Source organism: Plectrocnemia conspersa, unplaced genomic scaffold, assembly GCF_051122295.1.
Source record: "Plectrocnemia conspersa isolate PC_06_02 unplaced genomic scaffold, ASM5112229v1 ptg000004l, whole genome shotgun sequence".
NCBI classification, from domain to species: Eukaryota; Metazoa; Arthropoda; class Insecta; order Trichoptera; family Polycentropodidae; genus Plectrocnemia; species Plectrocnemia conspersa.
The window spans coordinates 14,876,899-14,896,408 of record NW_028277168.1 but is presented as its reverse complement, the minus strand read 5'-3'; the positions used below and the strand labels follow the sequence as shown (position 1 = coordinate 14,896,408).

At 30.3% G+C, this 19,510-nt stretch overlaps 1 protein-coding gene across 5 annotated transcripts in view; it reads left to right on the top strand.

The window, feature by feature from the left end:
- Window positions 1–19,510, top strand: part of LOC148236014 (protein fem-1 homolog CG6966-like) — an 89,440-nt gene that overhangs the window by 54,741 nt on the left and 15,189 nt on the right. For 2 of the 5 annotated variants that reach the window (XM_088184834.1, XM_088184833.1), the window contains one exon: window positions 1,977–2,094. The exons of 2 other annotated variants lie outside the window; for them this stretch is intronic. Coding sequence is in view for 1 of the 3 variants with exons in the window: in XM_088184830.1 (XP_088040956.1) it covers window positions 17,390–17,569 (180 nt within the window). In the remaining 2 variants the exon portion in view is untranslated. Of the gene's footprint in view, window positions 1–1,976; window positions 2,095–17,205; window positions 17,570–19,510 lie in introns of all 5 variants that reach the window. One more of the 5 variants, XM_088184830.1, reaches the window with a different exon arrangement.

Sequence of the window (19,510 nt, the reverse complement as noted above, 5' to 3'; positions counted from 1 at the left end):
TGAAAAATTGTGAATGTACTGAATCCAAAGACAGTTTGCTGTTACTGATATATTAAAAAATCGTATTGCAATAGTACATCAGCATTCTTTTTGTGGATGCGAGGGAGAAGCGATACATTTTCGCTTCTCTTTTTTAAGTAGCAATGCTCATTTCAAGGTTTCTCATCTGTGTCACATCCGACTATAAAATAAATATTTCGGCCTATTTCGCTCAAAATAAATAAATAAATAATAAATATGTAATATCACAGTAACAGGTTGTCAACTCCTACCGTATCGTTGTGTTAGTTCCAGCGTCTGTGTGTTTTGGATAAAAAGTGGAAGATGTGACGCTCACTGATATATATCTTATTTTTTATGAATACAAAATTCACGCTACACGACCAAATCTTTCGCATATTTTTCTTAATTAAAATATCACTGTTTAATTTAAATATCTAGAAATGACACCCTCTCAAGTTAAATAGCAGTTTATAGGCAAAATATATATACGTACCGTCCTAGTGGACGATTCAAGCTTCCATAGTGGGCGATGGGTCTTCATAAATCGAAACATTATTATATTACAACTTTGCACGTTTGACTATACATATTTAATATGTATTAATAAAAACATAAATTTAAGTCACTATTTTAGTCAAACTTTCCCCCTCAAAAAATTGTTTCACACTTGCACTAAATACAGTTACTGTGACGTTATAAGAAATATACAAAAGTGGGTGGTAGGTATAACAAGGTTGACCATCCTTGCAGTGTATTGTCATTTTTTAGGCAGCCTTTGCGTAAAATATCTGAAAATTTGTGCGGCGATAATATTATGTAGTATGTATTTGAAAATTCTTTAACGAAGAGAAATTATTTTTTTCTATGATATTGTATCCGCTTTTGAAAGTTAGTTTGTTTTGATTATATATAACATAGATTAGCCTAGCAGATGCCACTGTGTGGCTTAGAAAGTTGCTCAATTGACAATCTGCATTCATACATGGATAAACAAAGTCGTTTCTTTGAACTTTCATCGATCAGTTTAGCGCTTTGTACGTTTCTTTAAGGAACGTTTTCTAACCGTAACCTTTTCACCGATTTTCATTTAATTGAGACTTGCGTGTTGCTGTAATTTTTGAAGAGGCTAATAAGGCGTACGCTTCGAATCCAACTTGATACTATTTAACAAGCTGTTTAGGTTACCTTATTTTAAGAAACCTATTGCACAAATCGTAGTCTTTTACAATTTATATTTTACGCATTTGGCATTTATGATTAGATACAACCTTAAACAACTCTACGAACGTTTAACTAGTTTTACTCAATTTTGTATTTTTGTGTCGACGTTAACTAACTGCTTTTTAACAAACGGTTTAATGTGGGTCAATCTGGGTGATTTGACGATTATGCGAATTTATCACATGTGAATTGGGGCATTCTAATTGAACGCTTGACCCATTTTTTGCACAGTTGACATTGAACGTAAATTTGCATACAAATATGTGACGTCAGTTTCCGTTCCTCTCGTTTGGTTTTATAATGCGACATTGAGAATAACGGAGCTTTCTAATAATATATTGTCAAAAAAGCCGCAATGTATATTTCTGTGTAAAACGAAACGTGATATAGAAAGCGTGTTATATTTATCAATCATGATGATATAGATAAAAAGCTAACGTTTCTCTCTCTCTCTTTCTACGCGATCGTTTTTGCTAGTTTCGTTTTCTAATGTATAATTTTTGCCTAGCTACATTTAATCCTCATATTTGACATTGAAAATCATTTATTCATCACATGTATGTATGTATTATTATTATAAATTCACTGTCGGATGTTTATGGAACGTCATAATAAAGTATTTGATTCTGGTGTGTATGCATACATATTTTATTGCAGTTATGTATATGTACTTGAATTATTTTTTATGTTCATTATGTGTGTGTGTGTTTTTCTTTGAACCTTTCGTTATGGATTATCTCGTTTGTTGGCAGCTCGAGGTAAGACGCAGTCCGCACCAGACGATGGATGTTTTACCAAAAAATCCCAAAAATCGATTCCAAAAAATCAATCGACTACGCGCGCGCCTAGATTCAGACTTCAAACCGTGACGTAAGTTTTTTGAGATTATTAACAAAAATAAACACAAAATTTTATTCACTAAATTGTTATTGCATCTGGAGCTCAGTTAGATCATTCATTTCATAAAACTAACACCACCCTGGGGCATTTTGTCATTAACAAAACATAATTACGATTGCTTCAATTTATTACAATATTTGTAACCTTCCTTGTAGGTACATGATATGAGGATAACATTTTTGCTTGTTTTTATTAAGCGCTCAGTTGCTCACCTTGCTAGAGACGATGGTTGTAAGGTTTAACTAAATAATACATATGTATATACAAGTATTACAGGGTATGCAACGTGTCGGATGCTTATATTAATGTAACTAGGTAAAATGTGACCAGTCGCCTGAGATTACTTGGGACAGTCCCGTCATGCATTAATAATTGTCCGAGGGAAAATCCCTGATTACCAATGAAGCAATAATTGTTTTGCTCTACTTACTTATTAAGTTGTTTAAAAACTTACAGATAAACATATCGATAGCTGCATTCAAATAGGTGTAACAAAGTACACATTTTTTGTATATTTTCTGTATTCACAAATATTTGTTTGCAATACATATATTGTTTGGGTTCCTAATAAATAATTTATTTTATTACAAAATTATGTTTTACTTGAAATCTAAAACTCTAATTTATTGTACGTACATAAAATCCTAGCTAATAATAGTGGCAAAGAAGAGCAGTGCTGTCTTTTCCCCAAAAAAATCGGGAAAGTCTTGCCAAGGCTTAGAAAAATTGACCCGAGGTTGTAGACGGGGCAAGAAGGAGCTAAGATTAAGGAGCAACTGCAGACAGTTGGTCCATGTGTCAGCTCGTTTTTAACTTCTAAAAAAAAAAAAAATTCTGTGCGGCCCCAATACAGGCACGACATTTTCATTCTAAAAATTACAATTTTACAAAATACGCTTCTTTTTTAAACACCCATGCCAAGATACGACGATTTATATTCTACAAAACTTTTCTTCTCCACATTATTTGTTTGAGGTGGTGAAATTTTGAATAATCTTGAAATTAGGCTTCGCTGGGGCTTATTATATAGCACTCAGTACCACACGGTCCGTCAGGACACTGATAATATTATGTTGTGTCAATAAAGTTGACCAATTAACATGGAAGCTTAAATAGAATATTTCAAACCCTCCTCGGAATCTTCCGCGATAAGACCCTCTTCGAGAACTTTACAACCTCAGAATTCATCAACGATGAGCTTCATCGAGACCCGTCAATTTATACCATTACTTATTTTTGAGATTATGATTACATCAGTATTTGTAAAAATATACCTAATGTTTATTTCTTTCTTTTTTTAGCGTCATAGATTAAAGTTATATACATCTGTTCACTTTAATCCATGGAGAATTGTTTAATGTTTGCTTCTGATAAGATCTATCGATAACGGGTTAAATTTATGGACTGTTTCCCACGGGATTATGCGTTATTTTATCAGTAACAGATAATGCGCTGACATCACAGAAAATACTAAGATTCTAGACGTCAATATTATATTTTAGAATAATAACAAAATTATGACAATTTTGAAGGGAATTTTAAAAATCACTATGAACAGCATAAAGCATAACTTCATTTTATATACTAATAAAGCTTATTTCATTTGAAAACGATGATAAAAACAACAAATCAAATTTAAACTTTTTTAACAAAAAGCTAAGCGCCTTTAACAGTTTACTTTCATGGGCGTTTTATGTATTTTTCAATTAACGTATTGTTTGAAAAAGAAAACGTTAATGTTCACGTTGAAAGGTCAACGCGTTAATTTTTTATCGCCTTGTTAAAAACTGCAGACCTTCGAAAGTTGAGTTTTTTTGTTTGTTAATGTCGTATTATTTGCAATGATACCCATTCATAATAATTGTAATAGAATTTACTCATTTCCGCGACCTCCTTTTACCCAAATTCGTGTAATGATAGCGAAGATGTGTATCGATTCTCACTTCGATACTTTCTATTTTTTGCAAACTTAACGTTTTGCTAATATATTTGAGACCGGCTTGACCTGACAAATAAAACACGTTAATATGCGACGCATAGAATCAATGTCATTTTTTTTTGTGATTTGTAAACTATGTACAATGTGGACTGTAGAGCAAATGAGCAACTATAAGACTAGTCTTCAAAAAATCAGATAAATTTAAAATTTTCTTTTCGATCATCCTAAAACTTTACGTTATTTCAAATGGCGACGTTTGCTTAGAAATGTTATATTAAATACAACCAATTAGAAAAAAACCGTTTAGTAACTTTCTTTGTTGCTTTCTATTAATTTTTCTAAGATAAGTTCAGTAAATTTAGTTTCATTATCCGATAAATACTGTAAATTTAAAATTCAATATAAATGTATTACCCATATGGTGATATATTTATAAATTAGCAGTGCTCTTATCATTGAAAATAAAAAAAGCTATTTTAGTTAGATTTAGATTCAAATATGACTATGATAAAAAAGCTTTCTGATCCTCGTCTTGCTCAAAGCCTTGATAACTCGATAATTTTTAGTGTTCTTATTAGAGAATGTTCGAAACTATTTATAGTTCGTGTATTGTTTTGTAGTGACTATGTAGATTTCAAGGTTGGCAATTTGAGCGCAATGACAACGCCTCCTTAATAAGAATAAATTTCTATCGTCGAATCTTTATTCTAATATGTACAAATAAATATAATATACATGAGTTAAATTTTAACAGACAAATAACTAACGTCGCGGTTTGTAGGTAATAAATTATAATAACTGTTAACAATAAGTCTACTTAAAATATGTTTACATTATATTTGTGAGTTAAACTAAACATTTTTCAGACGCCATAACTGCCGTAGTTTAAATCATATCGTCACGAAACTTATTATATTTTTTTGTAAATATCTCGGATCCGCCATTTTATTTCAAAATGGCAGCTATTAAAAAATGTTAAATTCTTAGCTATGTTAAAAAATATTATTCCTAAATTTCGGTGAGAACTATATTTTGTAATAAAATTAAGAGTGGTTAACTTGTTTGTCAAAAAATGAGCATGTTATCATTTTCCACAAAAGTATGTATAATATCTAAAAGGTAAATGTCTATCTATTTTGTTTTATCTTTAAAAGTAAATAATATTCAATAGTATTAATATCGATCTTTACCTAGCCTCTATTTTGATTTGTTAAAATTTAATCTGGCTATTTTGAATAGAGAAAAATAGTTTATGTTCATCATAATTGGTTGCTCAGTTTTAATAATTTTTAAATGCTATAAAAAATCCTCATTGCCGTGTTCTTAATATTTTTCGCGTTCGCAGTAAAGAGAGGTATTGAATTCATCGTGAAATTGACATCGTCAAATTTCGCCGAAAATTGCCAGGTATTAATCGCGTTTCTGCTCTTACGATTACTTACATATGTCGATTTATGAGTGAAGATTACAATAGTTTATCTCCACATAAAACTAATTTTTGTATGAATCCACTCAGAAATCTGAACGTATGATATTGTGAATAATTAATATCAGGCGTATATTTACTTTCTGAATATTTCAATAAAATTCAGTGTTTTCTTTATTATTATGTTCATACGCATTACTTGGAAAATAACCGTTCTCATTCAATACATAACGCTTTTATATGAATTTCTTTATTTGGAACGTAAATATAGGACACAAGAATTAAATTAATATCGATGTACGATTGGAACGGATTGTTGTCGGATCGATCCACCTAATGGTGAATTTAACAGTATGTTTGGTTTCGCAAATATGGGTTATAATCAAGCAAGAACACAACGCACGGACGTGTTTCGGAGCAAAATTATTTACCTTGATACAAAATACAAAGGTACCGAATGCTATGCATCTCAGTACCTTGCAGAAATGTGTATTACATATACATTTTTACGAAAATTTATTCAAGTATTCTTAAGATAAAAATGAATATTTACTAGTAATATATACATACTAGGTTTTTATGTTATATATATTATATGCACAAATCGAAGTGAGATTACATCATTAAGTTGCCTAATAATTTATGCCATATTTGAAATATTGTCTGCGTTGAGAGTTGAAATTCAAATTATTGCATGGAGTGAGGCTACTTTAGTTTTATAAATAAGCAAAAATTGGAATGAATTGGTCTCAATATAGAGTAGGGGTGAAAAGGCGTATGACAGGTGGGAGGGGTTTTTTGATTAGAGTCTTAAGTTGTAGCTTCAGAAAATGTATTTTTTATATGTAAGGCTCTACATTTTATATATATTTAATGTGTGGTGTGTTATGTCACATAACTTATATCACTCTATAAGACATTATACACCCATCCCCCGATTTATGCAGTAGATACGTTTTTCGCAAACCCCGCGTAAATGGAAACCGCGTAAAAAAGGCAAGGAACTCATACAAAATCATAAGATAGGTTCCATTATATAAAAAACCGCGCTAATGAAGACATTGATTTCATATTAAATTTGAAGATGCGTTCCGTAAAATCCGGGCAAAAAGATACAGTTCGTTTTATAAAAAATATTTATTTAAAATTATATTTTCAAAATAGTAGTAAGGTATATGTAATACATCATGAGTATTTTTAATATAATATTTTTTTTTATGAAACAATAAAACATTATAACTTTTAAAACTTGGAACAAAACTAAAATTTATTCATCCTCAATTTCGCTGCTGTCTTCTTACATTTTAACCATTTTCTTCATAACTGGTTCGAAATCGCTTTCACCATCATTAGAAGAACTGGTCAGTTCAATTCCGTAATTATCGGAAATATTAATGTTATATTGAGTAGTTCTTTTTATTAAAAAATCCGTGATCTTTAATTGTTTTTTTATTTTTCGTAAATTCTTTGTATATTTCTTCATACTGTGCACACGTATTTCGCAGGTCTCTTTGGAAAATAAGAGCACGTTCCAAATTTGGATAATTTTTTTCCAAATTTCTATTTTTTCCAGTTAATAATAAGAACAGATTCACTTAGGGATTCAATTTCACTTTCATGATCTGATTAAGATATTTAAATCTGCCTAACTAATTCATCTTCGGTTATTACCTCATCAGTAAACAATTCTTCGATATCATAAATATTAAAGTCTTCAAACCCTTCTTCTCCCAATGATTTTGAGAAAAGATCATTTCTGGATGTAATGACAATATCTTTTGCAACCACTTCTTGCCATATCTAAAAATATATATTTTAAAAAATATATTATTCTTGACCGCGTTAAAGTGAACCGCGTAAACCGAGGGATGTGTGTACATATATGATCAATTATCAGAATGACTGTTCAAGATATGACTTTAGAGATGCAGACAGTACTGTAGTCTTACAATTAGTACAGAGTAGAATTAGAATTTATATAGAATTTTTAGATTTAAGAAGAGACAATATTGTATAGGGTATACGGCGTATAACCTCGTATTCACTCCACTGTACTCCTGGCTTCATATATTTAGATAATATGTATCTGCATTACAAATGATTTTAATTACGATAGTGAATTCAAGGAAATAACAGTTCAATATACTTTTATTTCTACTACTACAACTTTCACATTTAACTTAGATTAACTTGATGATTGGATACTTTTTACTGATTGCCTTTCGAATTTACATAATATAATTTTTTTATATTTTATTGTTATAATACATCTTTATACTACAGTTGCTTTCAATCCTAAGCTTTTTTAGTTATTCGATATACTTTTTGCCTCATCCAGCCTAAGAATTGGCCTCAAGACCGCATAACAAGCGTGACACAGAGAATCCACCTAGATTTTCCACGGACCGTGATCTCTCGTGTGTGTGCGAGGAAACCAGCGACCGAGACGAGTCCAGTCAGTGACTGGTCCGAGTCTCAGTGCGACGGACGTGTCGGTCGTCGAAAGTTATATTTTACCAGTGTTTTTTTCGAGTGAATTTTTGAATAACCGTGAATAAACTCAATAATAACCGTCTAAACCACCAAACACACGGTTCAATTTAGAACTGTAAATACAACAAAAAAACTTACAAATAAGTACAACGATGAGTCGCAACGGTTAACCGTTACACTGAACTCAATCCAGACGTGGGTTTTTTCAATATTATTAATCGGACCGCGCACTCGTTTAACCGCTATTAACACAGCACACGTTAAATATTATATAAATAGTGTTTATATAGATAATGCGTATGAATGATTGTCTTGAAATCGCGTGCTAATTGCGTACAACGTTGTCGTCTGTTATACGTACGGACAGTAGATACGAGAAAATTGCATCGTATTTTGTTAGCGCTTTTAATCTCTTCAATCTTTTAAAGGTCGACCCTTTTCTTCAATTATCAATGTCAAAACTCCTTTAGCGTGTGTGCCAGCAAGGTCCTGCTTGCAGTTTCTACTTTGATGGGCACGATACTTGCCTTGAACAAGTTCGAGTCCTATTCAATGAAAGCGTCACCAATTAGTAGTTTGCGATTGGTTGTACAATGCTTGACAAATTTTTTAAATCATTAGAAATTCAAATTCTTAGTAATGAGAAAATGCGTATGCAAATATGACATGAATGTAAATTTTATGCTTTCCAAATTGCCTTGCATTTTAGTTGATTGTGGTATTCCTAATACTTGTTTCGAAGTCAATGCGTTAATTGATTGATAAACACTGATATAACATACAATATAATATTTCTTGACGTTTATTTGATATTTGGAATTTTCCTCCAAATGTCAAATAAACGATATTGATGAGGATAAGTTTCATTTTAATGTAAAGTATTATAGCACTAATAACCTATTACAAAATCACAAATCAACGGAGAATATTATAGAATATGAATTAAGCTATGTATGTACATCTTACAATAAAAATGTCGGTCTAGGAACACTCTTCCCCTTAAAAATGCTTCACATATTTATATAAAAAATATTATTTAAATTCCGAGATTCGTCGCGGTGAGATCTTAAGATTCTATATTTCGGCAATGATACTCCTGCCATAATCACGATTTTTTTGTACTTAAATAAAACTACTTTAAAAAATTATTATACATGCATTTAGAATAAAAAATGCTTACAACATTATTATATACGAAATGAAACATCACAAAATCTACGTGTATTTAATAATAAAAAATATACGTAGGCGATGCATATAATTGAGTAATATTTTTGGTTTAGAATAAAAGTGTTAAGGTATATACTATGTATATATATAACATGATTACCTTTTTTTAAATATTTATTATATGTAGGAAATGCACTAATTTACAATCTTGAATTAATTAATTAATTAGGCCTTATTAAACATGTAAAATAATTCTTGAGCAATGTTTCTTATGTCATCTACAATATAAGTATTATTAGCACTAATATTCGTGAATTTTTTCCTATATTAAAAAATATTATTAAGATTGTAAAAAATCCAAAACACACGTTAGTAAAATACGTGTGTATTGTTAGTTACATATGTATATTCATTACTAAAAACAACACACAACGCGATAACTTGACCCATGTGTTGCAAATATATTAAAAATTAATTTAAAATGTGGTAGATTTATATATAATAATAGTTGAGAATTGTTTTATATTTGTTTTCATTCTGGTACTTCTTAAACCGTTACATAACTGTAAGCGCAGGAGAATGGAATACAGAGAATAAGAATACAGCGTAATGGTTTCCCGTTTTACCTTATACGCTGGGAAGAATGGATTATAGATTGGGAAAGAAATAATATATTGTTTTTACTGACATTTAAATTATTAGTGTTGCCATTGTTTTGCTTATCAGCCCCTGAAAAATCAATGCATGCAAAATTTGATCTAGACTATTTTTTTAAGGTTCCTAAAGTGCATCTGAGGAAAATATATACTGGTGGCTTTTAATTTAAATCAGCCGTATGCTTGTTGAAGAAAATCTGGGAGATTACACATTATTTGAGTGATTCGGGGATAAAAGTTACACGCGAAATAAATCCAGTAAAAATGAGCAAGCAGAATATTGTACACGTAGTTTTCGTGTTTTTTTCTACTGGAATTAACTCTCATCACTGTTTTAGCAGGGTCTATCAAAATTATGCATCTTTGATTTAAATCGATCAAAGACTATATATTTATATTATATATCAGGTTGTTTTATAAGTCTTTGCATTTTTTTCTTACATTTGCAAAAATGCTTTTTGTAAAATAATAATAATTTTAGTATACTTTTAGTGTTCGTTAATAGTGGTCGTATCAGTTATACTATTTAATAACGGGATATTTTTTGTTTCGATATTTTTAACCCTAAATCAATTGGGTTTAAGAGTTTTGATTCGATAATAATGTGATAATATCAGTTTAAAACATATGTGATGTAATGGACAAGGATGCCATTAAATGTGGTTCAAAAAAAATCGTTCTGTAATTAATACACATTACGAAATATTGATACTTCACAAATTAGGAAAACCTCGCGCACCATATCTATATGCCAATCATTAATGATTCTAAAAAAGAAAGATTTATTTTTGATTCGTGTTGTTGCTAAAAATGAGAAGTGGATCATTTACGTTAAAACGTGATAAAAAGGCAGTGGTTGAACGCCAATCAACCCAACAGGATTACACCCCAATATGATAATGTTATGTATTTGGTGGGATATGAAGGGAATAATTCGTGAATAATTATTATATTCTGGGCAGACAATTACGACAGACAGTGTGTTAATCAGCTAATTCGCTTAAAAGCAACTCTGGCTATAAAAATACCTGCTCTTATGAATCAAAGAAGGATAATTTTACACCAAAAGATCGCTCGCCAGTATCCAGAGTAGACGATAAACATATTTTTTCTTGGCACCTTCTTCCCCTGCAATCATTTTTAGGTGGAAAAGAGTAACTTATAAAAACGTATTAAAAAATATTGCTTCCACAAATGTATTATTTTACTGATCGGGTGTAAAAAAATTGATTAACACATGGAGAATAATTGTAAAAAATATGGAGAATATATAATTGATTAAAAAACGCAAAGACTCAAGGCACAACCTGATGTATACCACCGCGGTAGATTAGTGATATATATCGGTGACTAATACCTGAATGGGTTTGAATCCCAAATGAACCATAGTATTTTTATGTCTATTGTATCTGGGAGATCACATATTAGGTTTCCCTAGATTTTCCCAATCTCACAGATTAATGTCGTGATGAATAATTAAAAAATAAAATCTATAACATATCTTGATTGTATGCTGTAATAATAGTTTTTAATAAATACAAATAAATTAAACAGATTTACTTACTTTGATTAAAGTATGGTGTCTCACTATTTAGTTAGTAACAGTTGATTATATCTATCCCGTTGTAACACATTGGGCTAACGTCTGTCATGTTGCTAATTAAAATTTATTATGAATAAATAAATATTGTATAGTATACATATGTACATACATACGTATATAAAAACATTCATTAAATTGTATATATCTGTAGTGTAATAAAAAAGGGATAAATTAAAAAAACAACGTGTTTTAGTTTAGCGTTTATTTTTATCATGATTCGTAATATACATAAATAGGTGTCGTGTAAATGTTATAACCGCTAGAGCAGACGCGATAGTAATACAACATCTTGTATAAATAGTATATAATATAATAATTATATAGATATGAATCTCCCAGACCTTATTACATTTAAAATAAATCGTTTTTAACCCACAACTTTTCGACTGGTGCCAGTGATCTTTAATACTTGTTGATATGTTTTTCATAATATATTACGTTAGTCATGTCGCAATCGTGTGAGAAAAATTAAGGTTTTTTACGAGCTATAGGTATATCAAAAATCTAAAATCATTTCTTAGAATCTTAATTTTATAGCGTTTATAACCAGTTTATGTAGTACCATACTAAAAAATGATTGAATATAATGCTGCAATAGATTCCTCGGCAACACGTTTTAAACTATATCAAGATTGACTCGATGTTCGGTATAATAGATTTTAAAAGTATTTCTAATCTAGTTCGTGCTCTTTTTTCAAGACACCGCCATTGTGTACGTTTCTTGTGATGATGATGATGGTGACAGATAACAGTATCGAATCGTACGATTTATCTTACTACTCATCGACCGATCGAGGTCGTATGCCGATTCGCGTATTTTTACGAAATTATGACAAAATTACAAAACTCTAGAACAAACGGCAGTATAGTTTCGTAAAAAAAGTGTTTTCGAAGCGTCTTTTAAGAACGTTGCATAAACGTAGGCTGAAAGACTTGTCTTCGATATTTTGCGAAACGTATCCGTGAGGTAAATGCTCCGAATACAATGCGCTCAAGACTTGTTATATAAGCCGAACACGATTTTGACGTAATTGCCGTATTTATTGATATTTAGAATGATTGCTAATTCAATTCAAGCTATATAATGAATCTATTTAGCTATAACATAATTTATCGCTTTTAATTATAAATAATTATAGTTAACAATTATTGTGTATCTTAATAATGCGGCGATGATTTTAATAACATAGTATGTATGTCGTTGGTAGGATTGTGTAAGTGGTAAAATACAATGAATATTTATTCTTTTACTTCTGTTGTATTTTATAATTTTATGGATGCTTATTGTTTGTTTATATTACTTGAAATAAAACGACATACACATATACATATAGATGCGCTTAAGTATAAATTGGCTAATAGCACTTGCTTAATACTATCATTTTGTTCCTACCATTTATTTATATTTACCAACAGTGGTATCAGTCGATGACTAATACCTGAAAGACCTAGGTTCTAATCCCACACGGACCTTAGTGTTTTAAAATTGTCTGTGAGATAATAATTAGTGAATATTATATAATTATAATATCGATTTTTACAGGTTATGTTTTCTAAATTTTTCTAATCTCACTGATGAATAATTAAAAATAAAATAAAGCGAGAATTGTAAGCTATAATAATAGTTCATCATTAGTACAAATATGTGTCACTAATAAATGACTCTAATTTTAATCTAATGTTGTGCATTGGTCAAACCTGACATATTTCAAACAGAAAATTTACAATAAATAAATAAAGATATATATGTATTAATTTATTAAATTTTAAATTTTTGATGCCATGACATAAAAATAATATAAATAATAAGTTAAAAACACGGGCGACGCATACCTGAAGATATTTGCGTCATCTTCATTATTTTCTGTTTACATCAATATAAAATAAAATATTATCTACTATATAATATATTATTTTAGATTTGAACTTGCCCTTTAACTATTATCACACATTACTTACGGAAATGGTTCATAAATGTCAACACAAAAGTTTTAATAATTATAATTATAAATCATATTTTTATATAAAGATATTGAATCAGACATCATACGTTATAAAATATAACATCACTCTTCTTACTTTTGAGTAAAATGCAATAAAAAAAGCTGATTATTGTTTTTATATATTTATTTATTGTTTGATAAATATGAATGATAAATTATAAAGTTTAGTAATATAATAGGATTTTTATTTGGATTATATCTTAGTTTTATGGTTACTTGTGTACATGTTTGAGAACGAAAACTTTACTATATAGACGTGTTTCATTGGATAAAGCCAGAAAAGTAAACAATCTTTGTTGGACGTATGATGACGTGTTCAATTCAGTTAGGTGTTATAGATGGATGATGTGAGAGATCGGCGAACGAGGCCCCGCCGGTCATAGTCTTCCCGTCGAGATCCGCCAAATGAATGTGTTGTGATGTTGAATGTGCGCTTAGTATTATCCATAATGAATAAATAGGCCCTCACAGTACCCTCCTAGCAATTTATAATTACAAAATTCAATTAGGAAGATAATGTCATGAAATAAACTACATAATGAAACAACTACTTATCTCGGTTTTTTATTTATTTATTTGTTTTGATATAACAATTGTTGTAACACGCGTGAATTATTAGTAATGTGCAAATTGAAAATTTTTTTATTAAAAGAACATGTTTACTTTTTGATTTTTTATATGCTTATGAAACACTATTGTTTGTATGCTTATTTGCTCTACATTAATTAATATATAGTAAAAAATCTATATAATCGAACATGTCTGACATTGATTATAAACATTATATTTTTTCAATATACGGCTTAAGGTGTAAAATTGATAACACCATACTTACAACTTTATAGGGGAAATAAAGAACTAAATAGACAACTTGAAAATAGGAAAAAAAAACAATGTCTCAAATTTGTTGTTTAATGTTTGTAGTGTTTAAATGGAGATTTTGGAGATTGCAATTTTTTGAGCATGTGTATTTCGATTGAATGTACAAGATAACATTGTTGTCATTTTCACCCAAAAGTGGAGTTAGCAAATTTAAACTTTAAGTCATCGACATATAGTATATATCGATGCAAAATAACTCAACTTCAGAGGATTTTAAGATCTTCTTGATTTATTACTATGTATTACATTTTGCAGTGTTGTTTTTCAGTAGCAATGAATTTTACGTGCATATTATCGGAATTATAGGAACAATGTGCAATATCGCATTTTACCTAAAAGTAGAATTAGCCAATAAACACTTGAAGGCCATCGATATACATATTTAATAGATGTCCGTGACTTTTATATTCGGCAATGAGGAAATGACTGTCCGTGACTTTTTTATACTCATCAATGAGGAATAATTTTAACACAAGAAAAATATCGATAGCCTTAAGTATAAATTGGCTAACTACATAAGTGTTGTCAATTTTACAGGAAGGATAAAATAAATGTGTGGTTACTTTTAGTTTATCTTCTGTTTTCTTCGCATAGAATTTTGTTTATAGTTGATCTGAATACACCTGTTTTAAATGTTCGTAATAAATGGTAAAATCACATATGCGACAATGGGTATGTGGAATGGTGACAAAAGTGAAGTTAACTAATTTACACTTCTCTCCTTAATTATTATTTAAAGATGCTCTTTGTCTTACTAGCTATCTATCAAAACCGCTAATTTAGAAAACTAGTGGGCGCGGTGCATGTGCACATCTCAAAACAAAACCCACACTCGGTGAAAATTACCAGCAGTCTCCAAGTTAGATAACGTTTCGTCATCGGCTCTTTTACGATGCTTTCGAACACCTTTTCTTCTCGCCGTGTGCCAAGAAAAAAGGGAGTGAAAATAATGATTCGTCCCGTGGCGCTTTCTATTCCACCAACGAAACTCGTTTCGTGTATCTCTCGATCCTCGAAAAGTGATAAATTGTGGCGTGCCTTGTCTGCATTTTAGAAATCACGACGGTGACGTTTGTGTGTCGAAAAGTCGCGGTTAAGCGGTGCAACTAACAGATCGTGACTAGCAAAAAAATCTTATTAGTTAATTACATAACGGTCTAGAACGAGTGAAAAATACAATGCCTCGATTTGGTGTAAATTGCGGTTTTGTAACTAGAAAACCGTTTTCCGTGCAAAAACCGCGATATGTCATTGTTTTTCTATGTGTCTGGTTAATGACTTGTCGAGCTGAATTAAAAAAAATATAAGAAGAAATGTCCAATCATTGTTTTTTTTCCTTCTTACTATATTGATTATTTTTTTATAATGGCAAAAAATATGCGTGAAACAGGTTCCGTTCGCGAAAGTGAACCTAGACGAACGACCGTTCGAAAACTTTCGATTTAACCACTCAAATTTAGATGATTGTGTAACGTTCAGTTCAGGTTCATCTGTATTTAATTGAGCAGAATCTAAATGTCATGTGTGATTTTTACTTAATTATATATATAATATATAATTATTAAAAATAATTACCATTATTCGCTATTGCTTGTTTCAAGGAACCGCCTAACTAACCAATCAAAATAAAATTACCCGCTCAATGGTGTGCGGGTAATGTATAATGTGCACTTTAAATTACCAAATAAGCGATTTCCTTATGTGACTAATTTCATATGAATTTTCTTGCAAAGCTAAATATAATTAAACACAACCGTTGATTTTATATAGAAAGGACTAAATAACTCATATTTTTGCAATAGTTATTGATAAGGGTTTTCGTTTTAAATACAGCAAATACCAATCACTGTGTTTATTATCTAAGAATTTTATAAATATATACAAGCACCATTTTATAATAGCTTTTCTTGTTATTTTTCCTTAATGCGTGAGCTAATATTTATTTTTTAATAACTGATAATTTTATCTATTCATAATGGCGTGTAAGTGGAAAACCACAAATGACAATATAAGCATTTGGTATAATATTGTATTTTATAGATTATGACACATAGGGATTATATTAATCCCAGTTATATTGTATCTTTTGATCATATTTAATATTTTCATTCGCCAATACATATAGGCCTTTTTAAGATCTGCTTTTGACATTGAGGCATGCAACTGAGAGAAGCGTTTATCTTACAAGTCAATTCCTGATACATCGAGCAATTTATTGTCTTTGTGCAATAATTATCATGGTGAAGGCAACGCGACTATATGTATCCAATGCTAAGTGTAAAACAACTTTTTTTAATTTTTACTGTGTATTATAATCTATAATAAAAATACAATTAAATAGAATTTTTCTTAAAGTGAAAATTAATGATATAGCTGTATCATTTATTGTAGTATCTATTTTGATGATTTTGCATGTATTTCATAACGATCGTATTAATAATCTCATGCGGAAACGATTCAATCTTCCATGGGTATAATATGTAGCAGGAATTGATATCTTCTTACCGTAACGGAGGCGTTTACCCAAATTCACGTTACGTAAAACAGTAAATCGGTCCGGAAAATCACCTTCCGGCCGGATATATGGGGAAGTGTTCCGGGTGCAATTTAAACTGTCTATCGATACCGATTGTCGAAATTGCGGAGTAACGACTCGTAACGATTCGCATATATAATATTTAAATATAATTTCACGTGCATACGTTTTTTGTTTACGTTAAACTTGGTCGCTTAACGTTAAACGTTCGAGTCGGCCGGCTCGCCAGTCGACTCTCAGCGCCGTCCCCGACCAGTCGTCCTCGCTTTCGATCTAAAGATTTAGATTTTTATAGACTATCATTAAGTCCGTATAAAGCATAACGTTGTTCATACAATGTATACATTTATGTATTATAGTGTGTGATTTTCAGAGCGTCTTATCTGGGTCTTCACAACCGGATCCGTTGCATTTTTCGCGCGCCTCTGACATAACGTGCGATTCGGTGACTCAATAATAACAATAGAGCAACGGTTATAATTAAATAATCATAAAAAATAGTAACTGTGTCAGTGCTGCGGGCGGCGGCGGCTGAACTATGGGCTCTGGCTAGGGCTATGGAAAGTTGTCACTTGTGGACAGAGATGTGGCAGCTGGTTTCGCCCTACTCGGAAATGTTGCCACTAGGACCGCCCGGCGGGTGGTTGAGAACCCTGAGGTACTGCGGTAAATCGCTGAGATACTGCGGCAAGAGTCTGCTGAGGAGGCATCGCAATCTCATCAGGAAGTTGAGAAAGGTTCATATTTTTTTAATTGCCTAATTATAGCGTATTTAAATTTATTATATAGTATTTAATAGACTAGAAAATCACATCGATAATAATCGAAACTAGTTTTATGAAAACTTAATCTAAGGTGATCGATCGGAATTATAATTAAATAACAATTATAATTACTAATACCAATCTTTTATAGATAAGATACATTCAAAATTTATAGCTAAGATTCTGGTTATTTACTTAAAATCTTATTTATAATGTATCCGTTTTACCTACGAGTGGACTATAAAAATTGCACTATTTATCGTTCCAATGCATTGGAATTTAGAGCGGTTGGTTAAAAAAAATCGTATCAGTCTCGTAGGTCCTTTTTCTATCGTATTCACTGATAAAATTATAAATGTTTATAATATTTTATTAATTTTCGTAGTTTTCCATTTAATGAAATATTATATAACATGTTATTACTTTGATCTTGACCTTTAAATGTTATTTATATAAAATAATTATTTATAGGAAACCATTATTAAATGTCGACATAATATATTACTGGAAAACAATAAATAAACAATTTTGATAATCTAACATTCTTACGTGTTTGTGTTCTGTAATATGCTGTTTATAGGTACATACCTACTTTTCTAATCTAAATTGCCTTTTTTATTTTTATTTTGGATCTATATTATATAAGAATATTTATCAAAACGAAGTACTTAGGTAGTATTTCCAGATGTTGTTATTTTATCTCCCATAGAATAACGTACATATGTTACGCAAAATATGCGATATACAAGCCTTATTTATAAATTAAATATTCAATGCTTTTTCGCGCTGAAGACTTTTTATTATTATTTTAAATTATTTATTTATTTAAAACATATTGGAAAAACCCTCACTACGCAATGCCAAAATTCTTACACACTATAACATTATTTTTGCTGCAAAAATGAGATAAATGAGAATTGATTTTATTATTATTGTTATTAATTACTTTATAATTGATATAATAGGGATTCCGAAATTTTAGTTTTGGCCTTCAATCTAGAATTAGCAATTAAAATATTGTCTAATTAATAGTTCCTCTGTTCAACAGAACAAAAACATTTAAAAAAATTGGATCTTGAAAGAAGTTGTTTGGTTATTGCAGATCTTACTGAAATAATTCTGATAATCTGTGTATTACACTCAAAATAAGGGTTTTCGCTGAATCTTTTTTAAAATATATTATCACATCGAAAAATTAATACTTTTTGACTACATTAAACCTAATAAACAATAGTTGTCACATCAGAAATCAAAACACTAGTGTCTCCTAAAATATTACACTATGTTTAATATGATTATAAAGGAATACTTTATTATGATACGTCAAACTCGGGGAAATTGTTAATTCTGATCTCTCCTGTGAACAACTGGATCGCTTGCATTAGAATTTAATCAGAAACTGTTAACAGATGGCCGTTATTCTTCAACATGTTAAACTACTACAACACTTCAAAAATCCGAGCTTGGTTTATAGTAGTGTTTCTTATCGTAAAAATGCCAAATTAATAGTTTTTAGTTTTTAAAAAAAATTGTATTAATGTTTTTAAACCTTTTACAACGCTGTATATGTTTTATACCGCTGCATGGGAAAGGGTGGATCCGTGCCAGATGTTTAAAAATATGCGTGCTTTCTAGAGGCCGTAATTAGAGTTCGAAACTATGTCAAAAAATTTTTTTACGATTTTCTCAACTATTATCGGCCTTATCTTTGTTGTGATAATTTGGGAACTACGATAATAATCGGCACATTTCAAAAATGTATGGGAGCTTTCCACAAAATGTTCCTGTCGATGAACTTGAATTTCATTTTTTCAATAATAAATTAAAAATATGCAAAATGTAAAGTAGCAACAACTGTTACTGACAATTTTTCTACGATTTGGGTATAAACACGGGAGTCTAGAATTCCTTCGT